Source organism: Bos grunniens, chromosome 18 (genome assembly GCF_055505025.1).
Source record: "Bos grunniens cultivar Pamir isolate PY7600 chromosome 18, Bosgru_T2T1.0, whole genome shotgun sequence".
In the NCBI taxonomy this organism is placed as follows: domain Eukaryota; kingdom Metazoa; phylum Chordata; class Mammalia; order Artiodactyla; family Bovidae; genus Bos; species Bos grunniens.
In genome coordinates, this window is record NC_141182.1 from 41,062,721 (window position 1) to 41,082,916 (window position 20,196).

Consider the following 20,196-nt stretch of genomic DNA (forward strand, 5'->3'; position numbering starts at 1 on the left):
GTTGTTTACTGCCATCTCACTAATTGCTCTGTACTAATGTGTTTTTCTGTGATATCCAGTAGTGCTAAGAGAACAGAGATCCATAACCAATTAAATATAGTGTTTTTTATGTTAAAAATATATCTGGTGAGACTAGAAGGGAACAGAAGCTGCCCTTAAGAAAGGCACGTTGGCACCGGCTCGGGGCCCAGCAGAAGGTGCCCGCGTTGCTTCTTTTGCGTAAAGACAAAGGGGGATCATTTTTTTGGCAAGAAAACAAACCCGAGGAAAACACAACAAACTGAGGGTTTCCTTTTTTCCCCCTCCTGCAACTCCTGGAGCTGCTTCTGTACTATCTCTTCCAGTGAGGGAGAGTTTGCCTCGGGGCGGGGTGGGGGGGGGAGGTAGAAAGGGGGAGCGGGCAGGAGCAGGGCTGGTCCCGGGTCGGGCTGGGGCCCGGTGCCCGGTGCCCGCGAGCCGGAAGGGCGCCGGGTCTGGCGCAGGCAGCCCGGGCAGAGGGCTCACCGGGGAGCGTCTGTTGTCGGTTCCAGACCGAGCGAAGCGCCTCGGAGTTCGGGCCGCGCGGGCTGGGCGGGAGGAAGGTGAGGGGAAACAGGACGGATCAGCGTTCTTAGTTCTTAACAATTTCCAAAGAAGGTGGGAGTGACAAAGGGACGCCGGAGGCCGCCGCCGCCGCCGCCGGGGCCCGCGCTGTTTCCTGGCGAAATCACTCGTCGGGGACGGAAGCCGGCCACAGGGCAGCCCGCCGCCCGTGTTCGTTGGCTGCGCGCCCGGTGGTGCGGCAGCCCGGGGCCGAGCGCTGCCCCCGCCGGCCCGCCGCCTGCCAGCCGGCCGGGCCCCGCCGAGCGCCGCACTTCACCTTACGGAGGGGAGATAATGAGATCAATTAGAGGCGCCGTCACTGCGCCGAGACAGCTGCTGGCGCATAGTAATCACCGGCGGGCCGGTGCGCGGGGGCGCCCCGCTACCGCTACCTGCGCAGGGCACCAGCGCGCGCCGGCCGCCCGGGCCCACCCTCGGGCTCCAGCCCCGCCGGGGCCTGCAACCTGCTCGCCTCCTCTGCGAGGAGCTCACCCCCAAACTGCCCCGGGCTGCCAGCCCACCCGTGGGAGGGTCTTGGACCTGCCCTGGCGCATATGCATGTGTGCGTGAGTGTGAGGGCACCTGTGGGTGGGTGTCCATGCGTGAGTGTGCCCTGAAGACGTGTGTAAGTGTGAGACTGAACATGTGAGTGTGGGCCTGTATACACGAGGCGTGAGTCAATGAATGTATGTGTGTATGACTTTCCATCATGTGTGTGTGTGAATGGGTGTATACCAGTGCTAATGATAGTGTGGGTGTACATGTAAGTATGTGTGAGAACTGTCTGCACACGCATGAGTGTATGTGATAAGCATGCGTGTCCATGTGTGGTGGTTGTTGTTCAGTTGCTCAGTCGTGTCTGACTTTTTTCGACCCTATGAACTGCAGAACTCAGGCTTCCCTGCTCTTCACTATGTTCCGGAGTTTGCTGAAACTCATGTCCATTGAGTCAGTGATGCCATCCAACCGTCTCATCCTCTGTCATCCCCTTCTCCTGCCCTCAATCTTTCCCCGCATCAGGGTCTTTTCCAATGAGTCGGCCCTGCATCAGATGGCCAAAGCTATGGAACTTCAGTTTCAGCATCAGTCCTTCCAGTGATTTCCTTTAGTATTGACTGTCCTTTAGTGTTGATCGCCTTGCTGTCCAAGGACTCTCAAGTCTTTGATGTGTGGATACATGTATATTTGCACATGAATATGATTCTGTGTGCACACATACTTGTGTGTGTGCTTGAGAATTGTGCATGTAGATAGCCTATGTGAGAGCTGAATGTATGTGTCTGTGTGAGTGATGAGTGTGGGGAATTAGAGCATGCATATGGGTGTATGTGAAGTGATGTGGAAGTCACTCAGTCGTGTCCAACTCTTTTCGCCCCCTGGACTGTAGCCTGCCAGGCTCCTCTGTCCATGGAATTCTCCAGGCAAGAATAGTGGAGTGGGTAGCCATTCCCTTCTCCAGGGGAATCTTCCCAACCCAGGGATTGAACCAGGTCTCCTGCATTGCAGGCAGATTCTTTGCCAGCTGAGCTACCAGTATGTACATGAGCATACATGTGTGTGTGACTCCGCTGGAGTGTGGACTTGTGTCCTGGGGGCTGGGGGTGGGTGCTGTGGCCCCCTCCTTCAGTTCCTTGCCCTCCAGCAGGTCCTTGGATGCTTAGGTTTCCTTGTGGGCCAGTGATCCTGAGAAAGTGCCACATGCCATGTGTCTGTGCTCCACACCTGGCATTCCCCTACCATGCATGTGTGCTTAATCGTGTCTGACTATAGCCCGCCAGTCTCCTCTGTCCATGGAATTCTCCAGGCAAGAAACCTGGAGTGAGTAGGCATTCCCTTCTTGAGGGCATCTTCCCGACCCAGGGGTTGAACCTGGGTCTCCTGCATTGTAGATGGATTCTTTACCATCTTAGCCACCAGGGAAGCCCTTTCCCATGATAGGCACCTATATATTGATGGTGTCGGTGGTTCCCCATGTCCTAACCTCCATCTGTATGTCTTCCCCACCATGGATTTGTGTCTGTAGACCCCACCCCGCTTGGTCCCTGCAGAAGGGCCTCATTCCAGAGGTAGAGGGGGTCAGGACATGTGTGCCTCCCCGCCTGGATCCCCCATGACTGCAGACCAGATACTCATCTACCCAGGCGCCCCAGCCCCATTTCAGCGCAGCCCATAGAGAGCACCTATTGGATGCTCTTGAAGTTAGTTAGCTATCAAACGAGGCTGGGCCAGACAAATTCTCAGTTTAGAAAACAGAATGGGTGAGGGCCCTGAGAAGGGCGGGAGAGAGATGTCACCCTAGGGACAGCTCACTGGAGCCTTTGCATTTGTTTTCCTTTCTGGGATGCTCTTCCTTTGGTTCTTCCTGTGGCTTTCAGCTCAACTGTCCCTTTCCCAGAAAAGTCCCCCTGACCACCCTGCCCGTCCCGGATCCCCTTCAGCTGTTCTCTCTTCTCGTTTTGTATCCTCTTCTTGCTTCCTGCTGAAATTGCCACCTCACCTGCTTCCTTGGCTATGGCCAGCTTCCCCGTTAGAGCCCTTGCTCCTTGGGGCCAGGCCTTGATGGCGTCTTCACTGCTGCACTGGCACCTGGCGTAGTGGCCGGTATTCAGTGAGTGCTGGGGGAACAGGCATCTGCTACCTGGTCGGTCCTGGGGGAGCCAGCCCTGTGGACTAGAGTCCACAGCTGGCCTGAGATAGAGGCTCTGGAAGGTTCACCAAGAGACCTGACATGATCCACTGGGACAAGATGTGAAGGAGATGAGGCGGTACCTGCAGGGGACAGTCTCTGTCCTTGTGTGGAGCCACAGCCCCTGAGTCTCGGGAAGTGGCCAGAGTCCTTCCAGGTCCTTGTTTGGGCCTCAGTTATAGAACAGGTTGTGTGGGTTGATAGGTGCTTTTGGCCGCCCTGCTTCAAATACCTTCTCAGAGGGCCAGAAGACCCCTGAAGTTCAACTTCAGCTCTGCCTCCAACCTTGATGTGCCCTTGAACAAGGGCTTGCTGTGCTTTGATCTCATCTTTTTAAAAAATTTAATATTTATCTTTAGTCTTTAGTTTTGGAAACACCATGTGATATATGGGATCTTAGTTTCCTAACCAGAGATTGAACCTATGCCCCCTACATTGGGAGTGCAGTGTCTTAACCACTCAACAGTCAGGAAAGTCCCTGATCTTGTCTTTGAGATGGTCTGAGAGTGCCTGTTCTGCCTTCCTTGCGCTAAGGTGGAATCGGCTATGGATGGTGGCTTCTAATAAAGAACAGAGCGGTGTTTCCCACCACGTCCTTGCCCTGTTCCTTCCTCTTCTACTTTGCTCAGCCTTGGTCCCTTCTGTTCTCAGTGAGCAGCAAATAAAGTGGGGCCTGGTGGGCAGCTGAGAGAAGGCCCCACTGACACGTTTCTGATGGAAAGAAAAGAAGGTCATCTCCTAAAAGGATCGGAACAGCCTGTCTCTGCTCTGGATCTCCCCGGGGGGGGCAGAGTTCCTCTTCTGAAGTGGTCTTTCCAACTCCCAAGGACCTGCTGTGTGTGAAACGCAGTGCCAGGTGCTTGAGGCCCTTGTCTCATTGACTCCAAGTGATCTGGTCCGGTCTCCGGATTTGAGTCCTGGGGGTGAGGAGTGTGGGCAGCGGGTAATGCCTCCAGCCCTGTCAAATGCCTGGCTGCTAGGGAGGACCAGTTGGAAATCATGTATGTGCAGTTACTTTGAAAATCTCCTGTAAATATGATTTGAGACATTAGGACTGTTGATTTTCTTTTTCTTTCCCAAACATGAGCTATTTTGAAGTTTATGTGTTCTTTCAGCTGGAGCTTATGCAAAGCTATTGTGGAAAGGTATGAATAAGACGTCCCCACTCCTCTGGTCTAGCTGCTTATGGGTCTCCCTATTAAATATCCCCAGTGTGGGGAGCCCCAGGCCAGGACTCGGTAGCCCTGTGTGATATTACTGCAGTGACGTGGGTCTCGATCCTCCTCAAGACGGTGATGGCCCCACGTCTGGCAAAATGGATTTCTGGCCTTTGCTTTCTCCATGGAGCCCTCTCCAGCCTTAGCAGGTCATGGGACCCTTGAATGTAATTAAATAAATGTGTTAAGTACTTTCTATGGAGTTGATTCTTATTTGAATGAAATGGAAGGAGGGTGGCAGAGAGCTCTAACATCTGGAAAAGTTGAAGGGTGGAGAGGTTTTGGGGTGAGGACCAGAAAAGAGGGATTTGGGAGGAGAGGGGATAGGGCTGGGGGCTGAGCACAAGAGGCTGGGGGAGCCAGGCTGGCTGCCCAGGGGCTGGGCAGGGTGAGTGCAGGGCAGAGAGACCCTCAGGTGGGGGCTGTCATTGCAGTGGCCACAGCGGACTCTGCACGGGGCAGGGGTAAGTCAAATGATACTGAATTCGACTTCACCAAGCTGTGCAGCCGGCCTGGACTAATGGTGCTTGCTGGTGACTGCTGCTGCTGCTGCTAAGTCGCTTCAGTCGTGTCCGACTCTGTCCGACCCCGTAGACGGCAGCCCACCAGGCTCTCCCGTCCCTGGGATTCTCCAGGCAAGAGCACTGGAGTGGGTTGCCATTTCCTTCTCCAAGGCATGAAAGTGAAAAGTGAAAGTGAAGTTGCTCAGTCATGTCCGACTCTTCTCGACCCCATGGACTGCAGCCTACCAGGCTCCTCCACCCGTGGGATTTGCCAGGCAAGAGTACTGGAGTGGGGTGCCATTGCCTTCTCCAGTTGGTGACTGAGCACCTTGCTAAGCGCCTCGTTGCCCCACTGCTTTCTACGCCACAGCAGCCCTGAGGGAAAATTTGAGGATGGTGTTCTGTGGAAGTGAGAGCTCAGACTAGAGCTCGCGGAGCTGGTCAGTGGTGGGGCGGGGCCTTCAGAGTGTGGCCCAGTGTCTTGGAGAACGTGCCACTCTCTGTGTTCCCCACATTGGGCAGCTCCAGCAGGGGGCTGTGCTGAAGATGCACCAGATAGAAGTAAACACAAAATGTTTGGGGAGGTTTCTTTTTCCCCCTGAAAAACAGATTCTTAATTTTGCCAGCAATCAGTCTTTGTCCTGTCTTTTCGTGGCCCAGTTAGGCAATCGTGCCCCTGATTAGTCAGCCTAAGGTCCTCCCTGTTGCCTGCGTAGAGATTCACACATGGGATTGAACATTGGCAGGAAACTCTGTCCATGACGTCGGAGGTGCATGTAAGCATTGGAGACAGGCCCACCCTGTGAAGTGTGGCCTGGATGCTGGATGCTGTTACCACCCCAGGCAGGCCCGTCCATCCCCCCAAGAACCTGGTGACTCGGCCCTAAGAAGCTTCGAGGCCAAATGAGTCTGAGTTACGAGTGGCCAAAAAGAGGTGAGACACTGAAGAGTCATAAATATTAATTTTTTTAGCACTCTATAATTCAAAAGTGACTCAACTGATTTGTCTCAAACTCTGCAGGGAAACTCAGCTGTGGCCTCAGATGTGAGCGCTCTCAGACCAGAAGGAGTCTTGTGTCCTCAGATGTTTTGCCTTAAGGCACTGGGGGCGAGCGTCTCAGCCCCTTGGCTCCCCTTGGAAGTGCAGCTTCCTGAGGGCGGGGCTGGGCTGTCTTCCAGAAGGCTCACATCTGACTGGTTCTCAGCAGGGACCTGTCCTGTGGCCACCCAGGTGCCTGACATGTGTTTCTACATCACAGACACCAGTCAGGCCTCCACAGTGAGCCCATTTCTCTTGACTAGATCAGTGCTTATTTGCACTTGCCACGCACCTGTTACAGGGCTAGGGACTGGATGGCAGGTGAGGTCTTTGCTTAAATTTTGGGCAGGAAAAAGTGTCGGGGCTCAGGGGATGGCGGGTAGGGGGGACAGAGGATTTACAGCCAACAAATACACGAGCAGAAGAGAGGGTGGTGTGACAGGGAGGGATGCCTGACTCAATGGGGCAAGTCTTGGGAGACCTCCCTGAGGAAGTGACCTTTGATGGGAGACTTGCAGAGTAAGATGAAGCCAGGCAACCAGACAGAGGGGAGCCCTTGCGGACCCAGGTCTTGTGGTGGCAACAGGGCTGGTGTGCTGGGGGAGCTGGGCCAGAGCATCAGGGCCAGGGAGGAGAGAGGCAGTGAGATGAGGCATGATGGAGGGTGGTCCAGCTCATGTGGGCTTTGCAGGCTGAGGCAAGGGACTGATTCCCAGGGCAATGGGAAGCCTTGAAGGGTTTGGGCAGGGGAGCCTCATGGTGTGATTTACGTTGTGAATAGCCTGTGATGGGGATGACAGGGGACTGGGTGAGAGAGGATGATGATAGGGGGACAGGAGAGGGGTAGACGCTGTCGAGGTCTGTAGGGACAGACTGACCTGATGGTACCTAGGCCCTTTTACTCCATCTCTGGGTCCCTCACCCCCATCCAGATATCTTTAATGTATCAAAGCACTGCTAAATAAACTCCCATGAAGTTTACCACAGGGACAACCAGCGTATATTTCTTATTGAAATTCTTTTGTTGGAAAGGAGCAAACAGGGAGAGGAGCATGCTTTTTCCACCCCTGGTTTAGATTTCATCAGAATGGCCAGGTGAGACATTTTGAGTAAAGCTGACCTTCTTCTGTTCACACTGGCTGGTGTGTTACTCTCTGCCCACTGTCCTCCAAGTTGCTGTCCACCCCCTGCCACTGGCCAGCAAGGGGACCTCATGCTCCTGTCCCGCTTCCCAAGTCAGGGGTACCAACAGTTATTACAGGAAAGTTGTCCGATTTGGACTGAGTATAAAACACATCAGCTTTGTTGACTGCTCGCCACGTAATTCCTTCAGCAGCGTGCGTGCAAAGCTCTTCTTCTATGGTTTGGCCAAATTCCTGCAACTACAGTAGTCCAGTGGTAGCCATTCATTTCCTCTAAGACATTTGGGTGGAAAAATCTACAAAACAATAATAGATCAATACATTTAAATTAGAACTTTCGAAAATTCAATAATGGTATTTACAAATTAATAAAGCACTGTAAAGAAAATATCTGCACTTCTTTATTTGGGGATACAGTTAATTTTTTCATTGATTAAGCATTCTTTTGGTGGATGGGATGTGGGCAGGGAATTTGTTTTTTCTAAGAAGGAAGTCCTGTGTGGAAGCTAGAGCATCCATGTTTCTAGACCCCCACATAAGTTACTAATGCATCACGCAGACAGGAATCAGTGAGCGGCTAGAGGAGGCAGTGTACCTGGTTGGGCAGGAACTGCGGCAGAGGTAGGAACACTCCGGGTCACGTGCAGTCAGAGTGGTGATGTAGGGGATGGAGGTAATGACAAGTGCAAGTCCCTCTGACTTCAGAACGTATGAGTGCTCACTGTGGTAAGGAAATCTGGTATCGGAAATCATCATTTATCAAGCATAAATCAGGGAGCCATTCTTCTTTGTTCAAAAGAATTCCCCATGGAAATCCTCAAAATTAGCTAACTTACTCTTGTGCATCTGGAATAAAACATGGTATTTTTTCCCCCTAAAAATAATGACTGTGACTCAAGTTTTCAGGACTGTACTTAGTGCATCAAACAAGGAAGAGCCCCTCCTGGCTTGAGCCTAGGGTGTGCCTGCTTGGGGTGTGAACAACCTGGGGGGGACTTGGAGGAGGCAGTGGTAGCCCTCTGGGCGCTGTGGCAGCTGGACAAGGTCATGGCCTCAGCCACGGGCTCTCCTGCAGCCCTAGTGCCCACGGCCACTCACACATACATCTTCATTTTATTCTCTTCCCGCTACCCACCTTTCTTTCCCAAAATGTTGACTGAGTAGCTGGGGGACCACCAGACTACTGTGCATGTCTGGCGGGGAACAGGGGACGAGGCTAAAGACTTGTCATGGACACCCCATCCTAGTGGACAGCATGAGGTGGATCCCAGCACTTTTTCTACCAGATGGCCTCAGGGACTAGGCTCCGCCTTGGGCTCCACAGGGGTCTTCAATCATGGATGGGGGTCCTGATGCCAGGGGACCAAGATGTACATGGAACCCACAAGGTCGAAGTGGAGCGTGAAGGTCAAAGGGCTGTCCGCAGCCAGTGCCTTAGAATGGAGGGGCAGAGACGGTGTTTAGAAAAGGGGTGCCCTCCAGCTGGAGTTGGGAGAAGGAGGGAAGGGCCTTGCAGGGCAGAAAGAGCCAGGAGGGACAGTCGGAGGGAAGACAGTGGGTTTGTAGACAGTGTTTCCCAGAAGTTGAGGGAAACAATGACACGGTGGGTGGGGGTCATAGTGGAAGGGGCACCTGGAGGAGCCAGGGGCAACCTGTCTCGGGCATCACCTGTCTTAGGAAGCAGTGCCAGTTCTGGGGAGAAGGCAGTCTCGTGCTGGGTGCCCTGCTGGATGCCCTGTGAGCTAGGCGACTTGGCCATTGCCCTGTTACGATGCTGATCCTGTGCTGGTCGTTCTCGGCTGCGTCTGTCCCGCTGTCATCATCAGTCCCCTAACTCCACTGCCCGCCGTGGTGGTGGCCCCTTGTTCCCTGCAAGATAGCGTTCTGCCATCTGAACTTGGTGTTCGAGGCCATCTCTGCCCCCGCTTATGTCCTTATCCTTCTCACGGAGCCTTCACGGCAAGCTGCCCCCTCCTGGGAATGAGCACACCCCGCACTGCGTGCCCTCACACCCGGGCTTATATCAGTCCTTCTGCCCGTATTCTCCCCACTTCTCTGGTCAGACTCCATTGCTCGGGCCGGGATGCAGTTCTGCCTCCACCGTGAGCCTCTCCTGCTGTCTGACTCTGGGCCTTCGTGTTGTCGCTCTGATCTCCAGCTGGCAGAGCCTGGGCCCTAGACAGCACCGTGTGCTCAGCGGGCCCCCAGTGGGCTCGCCCTACCAAAGGGCAGTTCCCAGTCACTGCGCCAGCAGATGGTGTCCAGAGATCTCATAGCACTGGCCCTCTGTCCCGCTCCTCTCTTGGACTTTGATTAAAATATGGCCCACGTATTTTGTGGTCAGCTGGTATGACATTCAAGACCCACTGCTACCAGATCCCATCCTGCCTTCCCAGCTTCATCTCCCTCCTCAGCGTCTCCTCTTTTGTCCCCATTCCTCAGATACACCTGGCCCCTGAATGCCTCTGTATATGCTACTTCTTTGTCTTAGAAAGCCAGCCACTTCACCACCCTCCACCCCAGAAAACTCCTATTCATCGTCCAAGACCTAGCTGAAAAGTCACCCGACTGTGCAAGGACTGGGGTGGGGTTAGCCCCTTCCTCAGCTGAGCCTTTGGGTTGCTGTTAACCCATGACTAGACTAGAATCTGGATACAATCGTCTGCCTCTCCCGTTCCTGTCTCTGCAGATACACAGTAGGTCCTTAGCCAGCATTAATATTTGTAGACACTCAGAGAGGTGCCTGGCACACAGCCAGGGCAATAGGTACTGGGTATTTATTTTGAGACTCTCGGGAGCAGTTTTTGATGGAAGCAACTTGGAAATTTGTCATCTTGCGTCTCACTGAACACTTCTATCACAGTGGAACAGAATCAAGAGCTTGTCTGCGGGTCGGTGGCATGTACAGCAGGGAACTTCTTCCGAGGACTCATCTGAAGTCACACTCTATCAACAGTTTTTAAGAGAGCATGTCAACATGTGTGTGTTAAGATTCCGATAAAGAGATGCTAGAGGAAGCAGTGTGCCAGCAGGAGCCAGTCTGTTTGATATGTGATTGAAGCGTCCGTGGTGACACAGACCCCCACCCACTCATGGCACAAGGCTGCCCTCACTTGTAGGCCCCTAGGCTCTGTGGTCAGACCTTGCCTAACGGTAGCAAGGGAAGCCTGAATGGGACCGGGATACAGGAGAAAGCAGATGCTGCTAAAGGCAACAGCCTGGTGCCTGGGACAGGACCCCTGCTGGCTACAGCCAAACTGGACCCATGCTCTGCATAGTGGAGGCTGAGGGCCCCAGCCTCTGGGTGCTGCAGGCTGAGCCCAGAAGACCCGTTTATCGAGGCTGGTGGTAGGGAAGCGCTTGAGAGAGCCTGTTCCCTGCCCTCTGTGGCTGATGGCAGTCAGGGACCCACTGCTTTTTTCCAAGCCATTTATTGCCACTTACCACAGGCTTGGTTTACATCTGCTGCTGAGAGCAGAGTGATCCCAATTTGGAAGCCGTGGAGGCCGTTTTTCACCCACACTGACATAAGCCATGACTCTGGAAGCTGATGACACACTCCAGATAAGGTCAAATGCTCACAGAAAGGGACATTTGTTGCCTCTGTTGCTTAATCCCTGATTGCAAAGAAGCTGCAGACACTAATGACTGCTGGGATGTGCCATCTTTGTCCCTGGGGGCCTGGCTCCAGGGCCCAGGCCTCCCCACCTTACGCTCACATGGACACTACTCATTGCCTGCTGGGGACCCCAGCTAGAGGCCCCACAGACCCAGCCTTGAGGAGGTTTTGGGTCTGGAGGGGACTGGCTGGGGGGAACCCTCACTGGCTGGGCGTGAGCAGGGGCTCAGTAGACTGCACCCTGTGGGGTCCCCTTCCCTCTTCCCAGTTCTCACCCTGACCTGTGGCCATCAGGATTCAAGGCCGGTGAGTCTGCGATGGTGCTGATTTGGCCAGGAAGCAGGTGCTGTGGGAAAGAGAAGGTGGGGAAGTGAGGACAGGGAAGCAGTCGTAAAATTCTGGGGAAGTGAATCAGAGCACACTACAGCCCCTTTTGTTCAACTCAAGGGAAGACACATGAGCCAACAGACCACCCACCCAGGGGCCTCAGGGAAAGCTTACACGTAGATTTCCTCTGCGAGGTTTGGGTGTGAGAGACATCAGGTCAAGGCTCCCTACGATTGTGGGTGCTCAGGGGGGTCAGAGAGGCCTCCTAGGAGTGCCCAGCAGTCTTGCTGGGGTTCCTGGTCCTCCAGCCATCTTGTCACCCCTGTGATGTGGTGTCTACTGCCCAGGCCCACAGGGTCCACTGATGGAGAGATTGCATTCCGCAGCATCCAGCATCCACGACCTCTGGCTGGTGCAGGTCCTGATGGGGTGGGTGCAGTCCCTGATGCCCTGTTCCCGCCCTCCATCTGTGGTGGGGCTGCTGCAGCTTCTTCAGTCTGGGGAACAAGCCAGCTAAGGGGTCTGAGCCCTCAAGGTGTGTGCTTGCGTGTGAGGGCACTGAGGAGAGCTGAGGGTGTTGCTCTCCAGAGGCCAGCTCCTTAGAACAGAGTCTTGAGCTTTCAGGGCTGTTCCAGTGGAGCAGAAGTTAGTCCATAGTAGCCAGTGGGATGACAGAGATTCCCTAATAGGTTTCCCCACATTCCAGGATGGAAAGCCTGTGCTGGGCCCTCCTAGGCCTCCTTAGAAAGGCTTAGTGATGGCCTGCAGATGTCCACCTCCTGGAAGTCTCCCCTTGAGGAGACATGGCCCCTTGAGGAGGTCCGAGGGCTTGGTGGAGTGGTGCTGGGAGATAGAGGGAGTCCCCTCTCTTCACATGCTGGGCTCTACTGCATGAGCCAAGAACTCGGGACTGCATGGGGATCCTGTTTCCCTTCCTCTGGTGTGGGACCACCTGGCCCACATTCACTTTGATGTGCTCTGTGCACCCAGCTTTACAACCTCTGGGTAGAGGGCTGGTTTGTGCAGTGATTCCACTCACAGGGACTTTCTGGAAGGCCACCCATGTGGCTGTTGATGCTCTGGTGTGTGGAACCTTTTGTGAAGGGCTGCCTTGGAGGGTGAATACCTGCTCTAGAGGTGACCGCAGGGCCCCTGTTGGATTTGGGTGTCTTGGATGGGGTCCTGCCCCTCCTCTACTCTGGGCATAAGATCTTTGGAAAGAAAATTACTTTTGTCCCAAGATGCATGCTTCCCACTGATGTTTTTTTATTTCACCCACACTCCCCACTTCAGAAATCTGTTACCTGTCCAGTACAAATCAAATGAGTAATGACTTGCCCCTGGTGGCTGTATTTTGGTGAAATTCATCAGGGACTGGCTCTCTGCCTTTTTCACCAATGTGGGTGTTCTAGACTGGGTTAAGCCAGGCGAAAGACTGGCCCGCTGAAGGTGCTGGCTTGTAAACATCCTATGGGTTAATGACTGTGCCCTTGGCTTCTGAGTTCCCGTGGATTCTCTCCCTGCTGCTGTTGTTCAGTTGCTCGGTTGTGTCCGACTCTGCAACCCCATGGACTACAGCACCGGGCTTCCCTGTCCTTCATTATCTCCTAGTTTGCTCAAACTCATGTGCATTGAGTCAATGATGCCATCCAACCATCTCATCCCCTGCCACCCTTTTCTCCTCTTGCCCTCAATTTTTCCCTGTATCAGAGTCTTTTTCTGCAGAGTACATCATGAGAAACACTGGGCTGGATGAAGCATAAGCTGGAATCAAGATTGCTGGGAGAAATATCAATAACCTCAGATACCACCCTTATGGCAGAAAGTGAAGAAGAACTAAAGAGCCTCTTGATGAGAGTGAAAGAGGAGAGTGAAAAAGTTGGCTTAAAGCTCAGCATTCAGAAAACTAAGATCATGGCATCTGGTCCCATCACTTCATGGCAAATAGATGGGAAAACAGTGGAAACAGTGACAGACTTTATTTTTTTGGGCTCCAAAATCACTGCAGATGGTGACTGCAGCCATGAAATTAAAAGATGCTTACTCCTTGGAAGAAAAGTTATGACCAACCTAGACAACATGTTAAAAAGCAGAGACATTACTTTGCCAACAAAGGTCCATCTAGTCAAGGCTATGGTTTTTCCAGTAGTCATGTATGGATATAAGAGTTGGATTATAAAGAAAGCTGAGTGCCAAAGAATCGATGCTTTTAACTGTGGTATTGGAGAAGACTCTTGAGAGTCCCTTGGACTGCAAGGAGATCCACCCAGTCCATTCTAAAGGAAATCAGTCCTGAATATTCATTGGAAGGACTGATGTTGAAGCTGAAACTCCAATACTTTGGCCACCTGATGTGAAGAACTGACTCATTTGAAAAGACCCTGATGCTGGAAAGATTGAAGGCAGGAGGAGAAGGGGACGACAGAGGATGAGATGGTTGGATGGCATCACCAACTCAATGGACATGAATCTGAGTAAATTCTGGGAGTTGTTGATGGACAGGGAGGCCTGGCGTGCTACAGTCCATGGGGTTGCAAAGAGTTGGACACAACTGATTGACTGAACTGAAATGAATTGAGTCTTTTTCAGTAAGTCAGTTCTTCTCATCAGGTGGCCAAAGTACTGGAGCTTAAGTTTCAGCATCAGTCCTTCCAATGAATATTCAGGGTTGATTTCCTTTAGGATTGACTGGTTTGATTTCCTTGCTGTCCAAGAGACTCTCAAGAGTCTTCTCCCTGCCCCCTCCCATACCTTGCCCACGGGGATGCTGCTGGCCCATATAGATAGCACATAGATCCATGGGCTCCTTCGACTCTGTCTTCCAGGAGGACCACTTGGCTGCTGAAAGCAATGTTATGACATTTTCCAAGTTGAGCTGTAAAGGTCTCTAGAAAAAGATGTTTCCAGCAGAATCAGAGAGGAAACAAGATTGGCCAGGGCCCATGGCACACGGTTCTGCTGTTTTCCCTGAAATTTCTCAAATGACTGCTGTGGTCCCAGCTCCTCTGGTTCCCACCCTCCCCTCCCTGTGTCCCCAGGCATCCAGCTCAGGATGGCAGGGATGGTCAGTGAGGGACCTTCCTCACGGAGGCACCCACCCTGTAGGGGAAAGTTTACTCGTCACTAGGCATTAACTGTCCGCTGACTCCATTTCCTGTGGGTTAGCTTGAGCAGGAGTTGGGATTGTGTTGAGCAGAAACAAGAGGAAGGAATCCGGCTAATTTGCTTTTTTCTCTACTCCTCAGTTCAGCTGTCTTTAGTGCACACTGGAACTTATAAAGTGAAAGCTGCTAGGGGACTTCTCTCCCTTTTAATAAGCTTTCAAACTGAGAAAGCCTTGGATGAGAAGAAAGGCAGCCTGAGTCAGTGGGAGCAAGGGCATTAAATGAAATACTCTGTAAGGGTCATGGGGTGTGCGGTGGCTTCAGAGGCTTTTAAATGCGAGAAAGTGGAACACTGGAGTTTAACTCTGCAAAGGGGAAGGCCTGGAGGGGCCGAGGGTCAGGACCTGGGTGTGTCCCAAGGCTACACACTCCCCAGTCCCTGCCTGGTCCCCTTGCTGTTCCCAACTTACCAGCGGGGATTCCACACTCCGCAGCTAAGCTGGAGACCAACCCCCCCGTAGTCCCCAGGGGCTGGCATGCTTTTAGTGTCATTGAGTCTGGCCTCTTACCTGGTCTTAAAAACACCCAGGCAGAGCCGGAGATCCCTACAGACCGGGCAGGAGGAGCAGGCAGATGTGGGCTTTTTCTGCAGTATTCTAATTGAGGTCCAGGGACACTGAAGCTCTTTTTCCTCCCCACACCCAGTGCTTACACCCAGTCCCCCGTCACACCCATGGGGCTTCTGGGATGAATTCTTCTGGAGGATTCATCCATCCTCCTGTCAGAACAAATAGAAATCCCTGCTTTGTGAGCTTTGTGAGTCTTCTCAACAGAGGGTTTTGTAAACCTCGGGCACTGTATGCCCTTGGGCACTGGCAGCATTAATGCTTATTCACTAAGCGCACATTTTGCCTTCAGAAGCACATGCTGGGGGCCCAGGAATCCTTGTCAACCTCTGCCAGGAGAAGGGTCCCATCCATGACTCCTGCACATCCTGGACAGGCCATGCTGAGTGGGCCTGGAATCCCTGTCCCACAGCCGTGTCCCCAGCGCATTTGTCCCCAAGGATCTCATACACATGTGGCGGTGCACTGTCTCACCCGTCTCTGGCCCCAGGTGCAGAGGCCCCCTGGCCCCCACATTTCTTCCACTAGTCTTGACTTGGAAATGCTTGAGGCACAACTTCTCATTGCTTAACTGTAAAGAGTGATAGAGCCTGGAACAGACCGAGATCTGAGACAGAGCAAGAGGAAGGGAGAAAAAGGCAAAGGAACTCAGACGAAAAAGAAGCATCTAATTCACTTAGAATGGAATCTTCCACCAAACTTTCCCTTGTTCTGATTTCAACTCTGCCAGCCCTCACAAGCTGTCTTAGAGTGTAATTGTCTCTCAAACTGCTGGCGCTGTAACCTTAAACCTTGTAATTGTGCCCCAGGACAAATCAGTATTAATTTAGCTGATGTGGCATATCTTATAAATCGTATGTTCTCCCTCTAGCCTCTGTTTGGTTAGAGTTTCCCAAAAAGAGTATATGCCAGGAGAGATGAGTGAGTGTGTGTCATTTCCAGGCTGCGGTTGGTTCTCAGCTGTCTGGAGGCTGGGGAGGAAGGCATTCAGGCTTCCTGATGGGGGTAGGGGTTGGGGGTGTCTCCACTTCTACAGCCCGGGTGGGTCTCAGCCATGCTCACGCTCAGGGAATTCGAGTCTTCTGTTGAGGAGCCCCGGGGCCCTGATGGGTGTTATCTGGAATTTGTAGGAAAACCAGAAGGAAACCACAAATCCATGGGGGGCCAGAGAGGAGGGGGCAGAAAGATTTTGCGGTTGAATCTAAAATACAAAGGGAGGGTAGAAGCAGCCACCACAGGGATTTCATTAAGGAGACCACAAGATTTAGCCTTAAGAAGTTCATGCCCATGTGGAGATAGTGTACAGCCCCACCTTGAGGGTAGTGAAGAAGGGTTGGGAGGCCTGGGGAGTAAAATGCATGCCCTGAGCCCTGCAGGCGGTAATTACCTGGCGTGCCAGTTTCCCAGCCTACCCTCTGCCTCTGTGTGATTTCCCCTTTTTCCAGGGTGTCTCTGTTCTTACAAGTACATCAGATAACTGCTCTTAAGTGAACTAAAATTAAACTCCCAAACAAAGAGTTATAAGTGCTGTTTTATTTCTAGAGATGAAAATTGCACTAGAGTAACTTCTTTATTTGACTACATTATATTACAGTGGAAGGAAGGAGAAGACTGTGGTACAAAATAGTAATTAGCTGTTTTTTTCTCTGTCCTGAAAATTAGTGCATAGTTAGATCAAAATATGACAGGGTGCTTGCTCATTTAATTTTTAAATTGCTTGGTAACTTCAAATAAGACGACTGCAGTGGGTATGTAAGATATTGGGTAAGTGCTGAACACTCAGTGACATGTTGGAAACTGCTTTTGTATTGTCTGTATGGCATGGCATGATAGCTTTAGTTCCTTTATCGAACCAGCAAGTATATGGGACACCTACTGTGTGAAGACGTCTCTGGGGAGAAGTATTGTACATGAGAGTCACAGCAGTCATAGGTGCAGAGTACTGTGAGTGTTAAGTGTTAGTCACTCAGGTGTCTGACTCTTTGCAACCCCATAGACTATAGCCTGCCAGGCTCCTCTGTCCATGGGATTTTCCAGGCAAGAAGACTGGAGTGGGTTGCCATTTCCTTCTTAAAGGAATCTTCCTGACCCAGGGATCGGAACTGGGTCTCCTACATTGCAGGCAGATTCTTTGCTATCTGAGCCACCAGGGAAGCCCAGGTGCAGAGTAAAGGGAGCAATTCTGAGGCTTACAGTTGTTCACCATTCACTCATTCATTCAACAACCACAGATGGAACTTCATCCCTAGGCCTAGGTTCCTACTCACACCATGTTCATAGTTTATCAGAGAGGAAGCAATGAGAACAGTTATCATGGCAAATATGCAGATGGCACATGAGAAGCATGCGTAAAGTCATCAAGAAGAGGGTCCCATTCATTCATATGATCACTCAATAATTCGTTCATCCTCAAAGATTTTATTGAAGACTTACTATGCACTGGAGATGTGACTGAAACCTTTGCCTTGATGGAGATTACAGATTGGAGAGAGGAAATAATACTCCTCAGAAAAATCACATGAGCAAATGGAAAATCACAACTCTGCCAGATGCTGTAGGGAAAGGTGTCTGGAGCCCTCAGAGACTCCGGTCAAGATGAGGTCTCAGCTATCTTGGGCAGGGGCTAAATAGGCCCAGCCCACAGGAGAGCATTTCAGGCAGAGGGGCTGACCAGTGCAAAGGCCCATGGCAGAGGGAACTAGGTGAATCTGGGAGCTGAAAGGTGGGCCGTGGGGCTGGGGAGTGGAGAAAGAGGAGGAGTTTGTGAGCTGAGCTGGAGCAAGGGGGAGGCAGCACCTTACAGATGTGTTCAGGAGTTTGGTCTCGATTTGAAGAGCAATGGGGGCTGTTTCCTGAAGGATTGTTTAAGGGCGCATGTAGGCAGGATCCAGGCAGGGAAACCAGTGGAAGCCTGGGTATGCAGTGGCAGTTTGAATGGGGTGCTGGTGGAGGAGACAGATGTGAACCTCCAGTAGGGAGAAAAGCCTGCGGTTGGAGATGGAGGCTGAGTAAGGGTTCACAGGGAGGCTGGGTGGGCCAGGAGGTGCAGGCCAGGGTGGGCAGGTGTAGATGAGCGAGCAGCAGCCCAGCCATCAGATGGGCAAACACTGCTTAGACTCAGTGACTCTTATTGGAGGTCACCACACGTAACAAAGGCCTTCACCACACCAGACGCACTTGGATATCTATCTAATTGCTGGCCCAAGACCTTTCCCTGAAGGACTTTAATCTCCTCCCTGGTATATGAGAGGATTACTTACATTTTCTGAAGCCAGTCCAACAGGTGAGCCCACCTCTCACCTACTTATCTATTATGAACCTGTACAAATTGGGTAATTGTGTGTGCAAATGGGTGGTTAGGTGTGTGTGTGTGGGTATGTAATTACTAGATTTGCATTTGTAAATGCTCATTCCCTTAAACAACCGTCTTCCCGACTCTATTTCTCTGCTACCTCCCTGCCCCACAGCACACACATCCCCAGGTGTATGTTGGGCCCAGATGTGTCTCTTAGGTCTGCTCTACTGCATCAGAAGTACCTTTTTCAGCACCCTCCGCACCACCACCACCAGCTCTTATGTACTACCCCATCCCACCCCATCCCCCATCAAGAGAAAGGAAAACACAACATTTCCCCTCCTGCCATGTTGGATGGTAATTGTTAGTGCTGCCTGTATTAGCACAGCCTGGAAAGTACCTGAGAAGTCGCTTCTCTCCTCCACATCAGCTCTACCTTCCCAGAGGAGAGTCACTGTTCATTAAGGCACTGGACACGCACACGCTCTCGCTGGGGAGGCTGTGTGCCTTGGAGGAAAGGGCACTGGCTGTGGAGTCACACACATCTGGTCTTCATCCCGGCTCAGCTGCTCACGAGCTCCTCTGCCCCTGAAAATAAAGATAAAGCACATAAAGGGTTAGTACCTGGTGCAAAGTTGGCCGACAGTGAGATTGTTACTTGTATTAATGTCATTGAACCAAATGAGCATTCTAGTCCCAGGGCTTTTGTTGCATGTGGAGGGGACAAACCTTAGGTGAACCTTAATTGCTACCAATTTTCATGTTATCTGTGGTATGATATTAATAAAAGTGATTTTTTAAAAAAGGAGCTAACGTGGGACAGGTACTTTATGACCCTACAATCATATAGTCTAAAAAACCCCAGCAAATTGTCACTTCGGGAAACCATAAAGGGAATATCAAGTGACTAAAACATAAACGTGGCAGTTTTTTTTTTTTTTTTTTTCCAGTTTGCAACATCTATGGTAAAACACCCAAGTTGCCCATTTGGTTTGGGATGAGCAGGCTGTGGTTTAGTGCTGAAACCCAGTCCTGCTGGCAGACGTAGGATGCCGACCCTCTATGTGCCATGGTGACTGGTCAAGAATTCGTCCTGTGGGGAGATGGCCCAGGGTCACCCAGACCTTTGGGTTATCTGCTTGAGGAGGGCTGCCCCTGCCCAGGGTGCTTTGCTGGGAGAGCACACAAGTTCCCCTCAGTGCTACCAGTTACCACGTTTCAGTACTGTGTTCTTTTGGACATCAAGCTTTGCTTCTGATGAGATGTATCCTGAACTGCTGTGTCTCTGTGTTTTGCTGAGTCTTAGATGCACTAAAGAATCTACCTCTCTCCATTGCAGTTTCCCAAGGACTTTTTATTATTTAATGCAAATTCATTTTTATTTGGAATGTAAGATTTATGATGACTTAACATTTTTGTTTTCATTATGTTTTTCTAATCAATTTTAGTTTTTTGAGCAGTTTTAGATTCATGAAGAAAAACTGAGCAGAAAGTACAGAGAATTCCCATATACCCTTTGTCCCTGCAACAGCCACAGCCTCCCTAATTTGGGACATCCCACACCTGCAGGGTACATTCATTACAATTGATGCACCCACATTGACGCATCCTTATCACCCAGAGTCCATCCTTTACATTAGGGTTCACTCTTGGTGTTGTACATTCTGTGGGTTCAGATGAACGTATGGTGACATGTGTCTAGCATTGTAGTATCGCACGCTACGATGTACACTAGAAACTATCACACAAGAGTTTCAGTGCCCCAGATATCTTTTCTGCTCGGCCTATTTCATTATGTTTTTAAAAACAACTTCTCATCAAGTGAACAATGACAGTCACAGAAAATGCCAGCCTGTTCTTTAGGCACAAGCATGCTGGGTAACTGCCCCCATCCTCACGCAAGAGGGTGATTTTATCTGTAGAAGGGAATCTGGATGGTCATATTTCTTCCAGGTGAGGCATCACGTGATCTGTGTTCTAGGGTTCATAAAATAACCGGTTTGAACGGAAATGTCCAGTTTGACTTATAGTTTTTGGATCAAATTGGAAGTTATAG

General features: G+C 51.4%; 1 protein-coding gene and 1 long non-coding RNA gene across 9 annotated transcripts in view; one reads left to right on the forward strand and one right to left on the reverse strand.

The window, feature by feature from the left end:
* The window catches only part of ZNF536 (zinc finger protein 536), a 449,081-nt gene that overhangs the window by 138,509 nt on the left and 290,376 nt on the right, over window positions 1-20,196 (forward strand). Inside the window, exon 1 of one of the 8 annotated variants that reach the window (XM_086349606.1) lies at window positions 17,917-18,128. The exons of the other annotated variants lie outside the window; for them this stretch is intronic. Within the exon in view, the coding sequence (XP_086205732.1) occupies window positions 18,089-18,128 (40 nt within the window). The 5' untranslated portion in view covers window positions 17,917-18,088. Of the gene's footprint in view, window positions 1-17,916; window positions 18,129-20,196 lie in introns of those variants that run through there. 8 annotated transcript variants of the gene reach the window in all.
* LOC147353553 (uncharacterized) lies at window positions 7,071-18,871 on the reverse strand. The gene is made up of 3 exons (XR_015145143.1): window positions 18,541-18,871; window positions 11,070-11,134; window positions 7,071-7,465 (listed from the first exon to the last, which is right to left on the reverse strand). It is a non-coding gene; the product is annotated as an uncharacterized LOC147353553 (long non-coding RNA).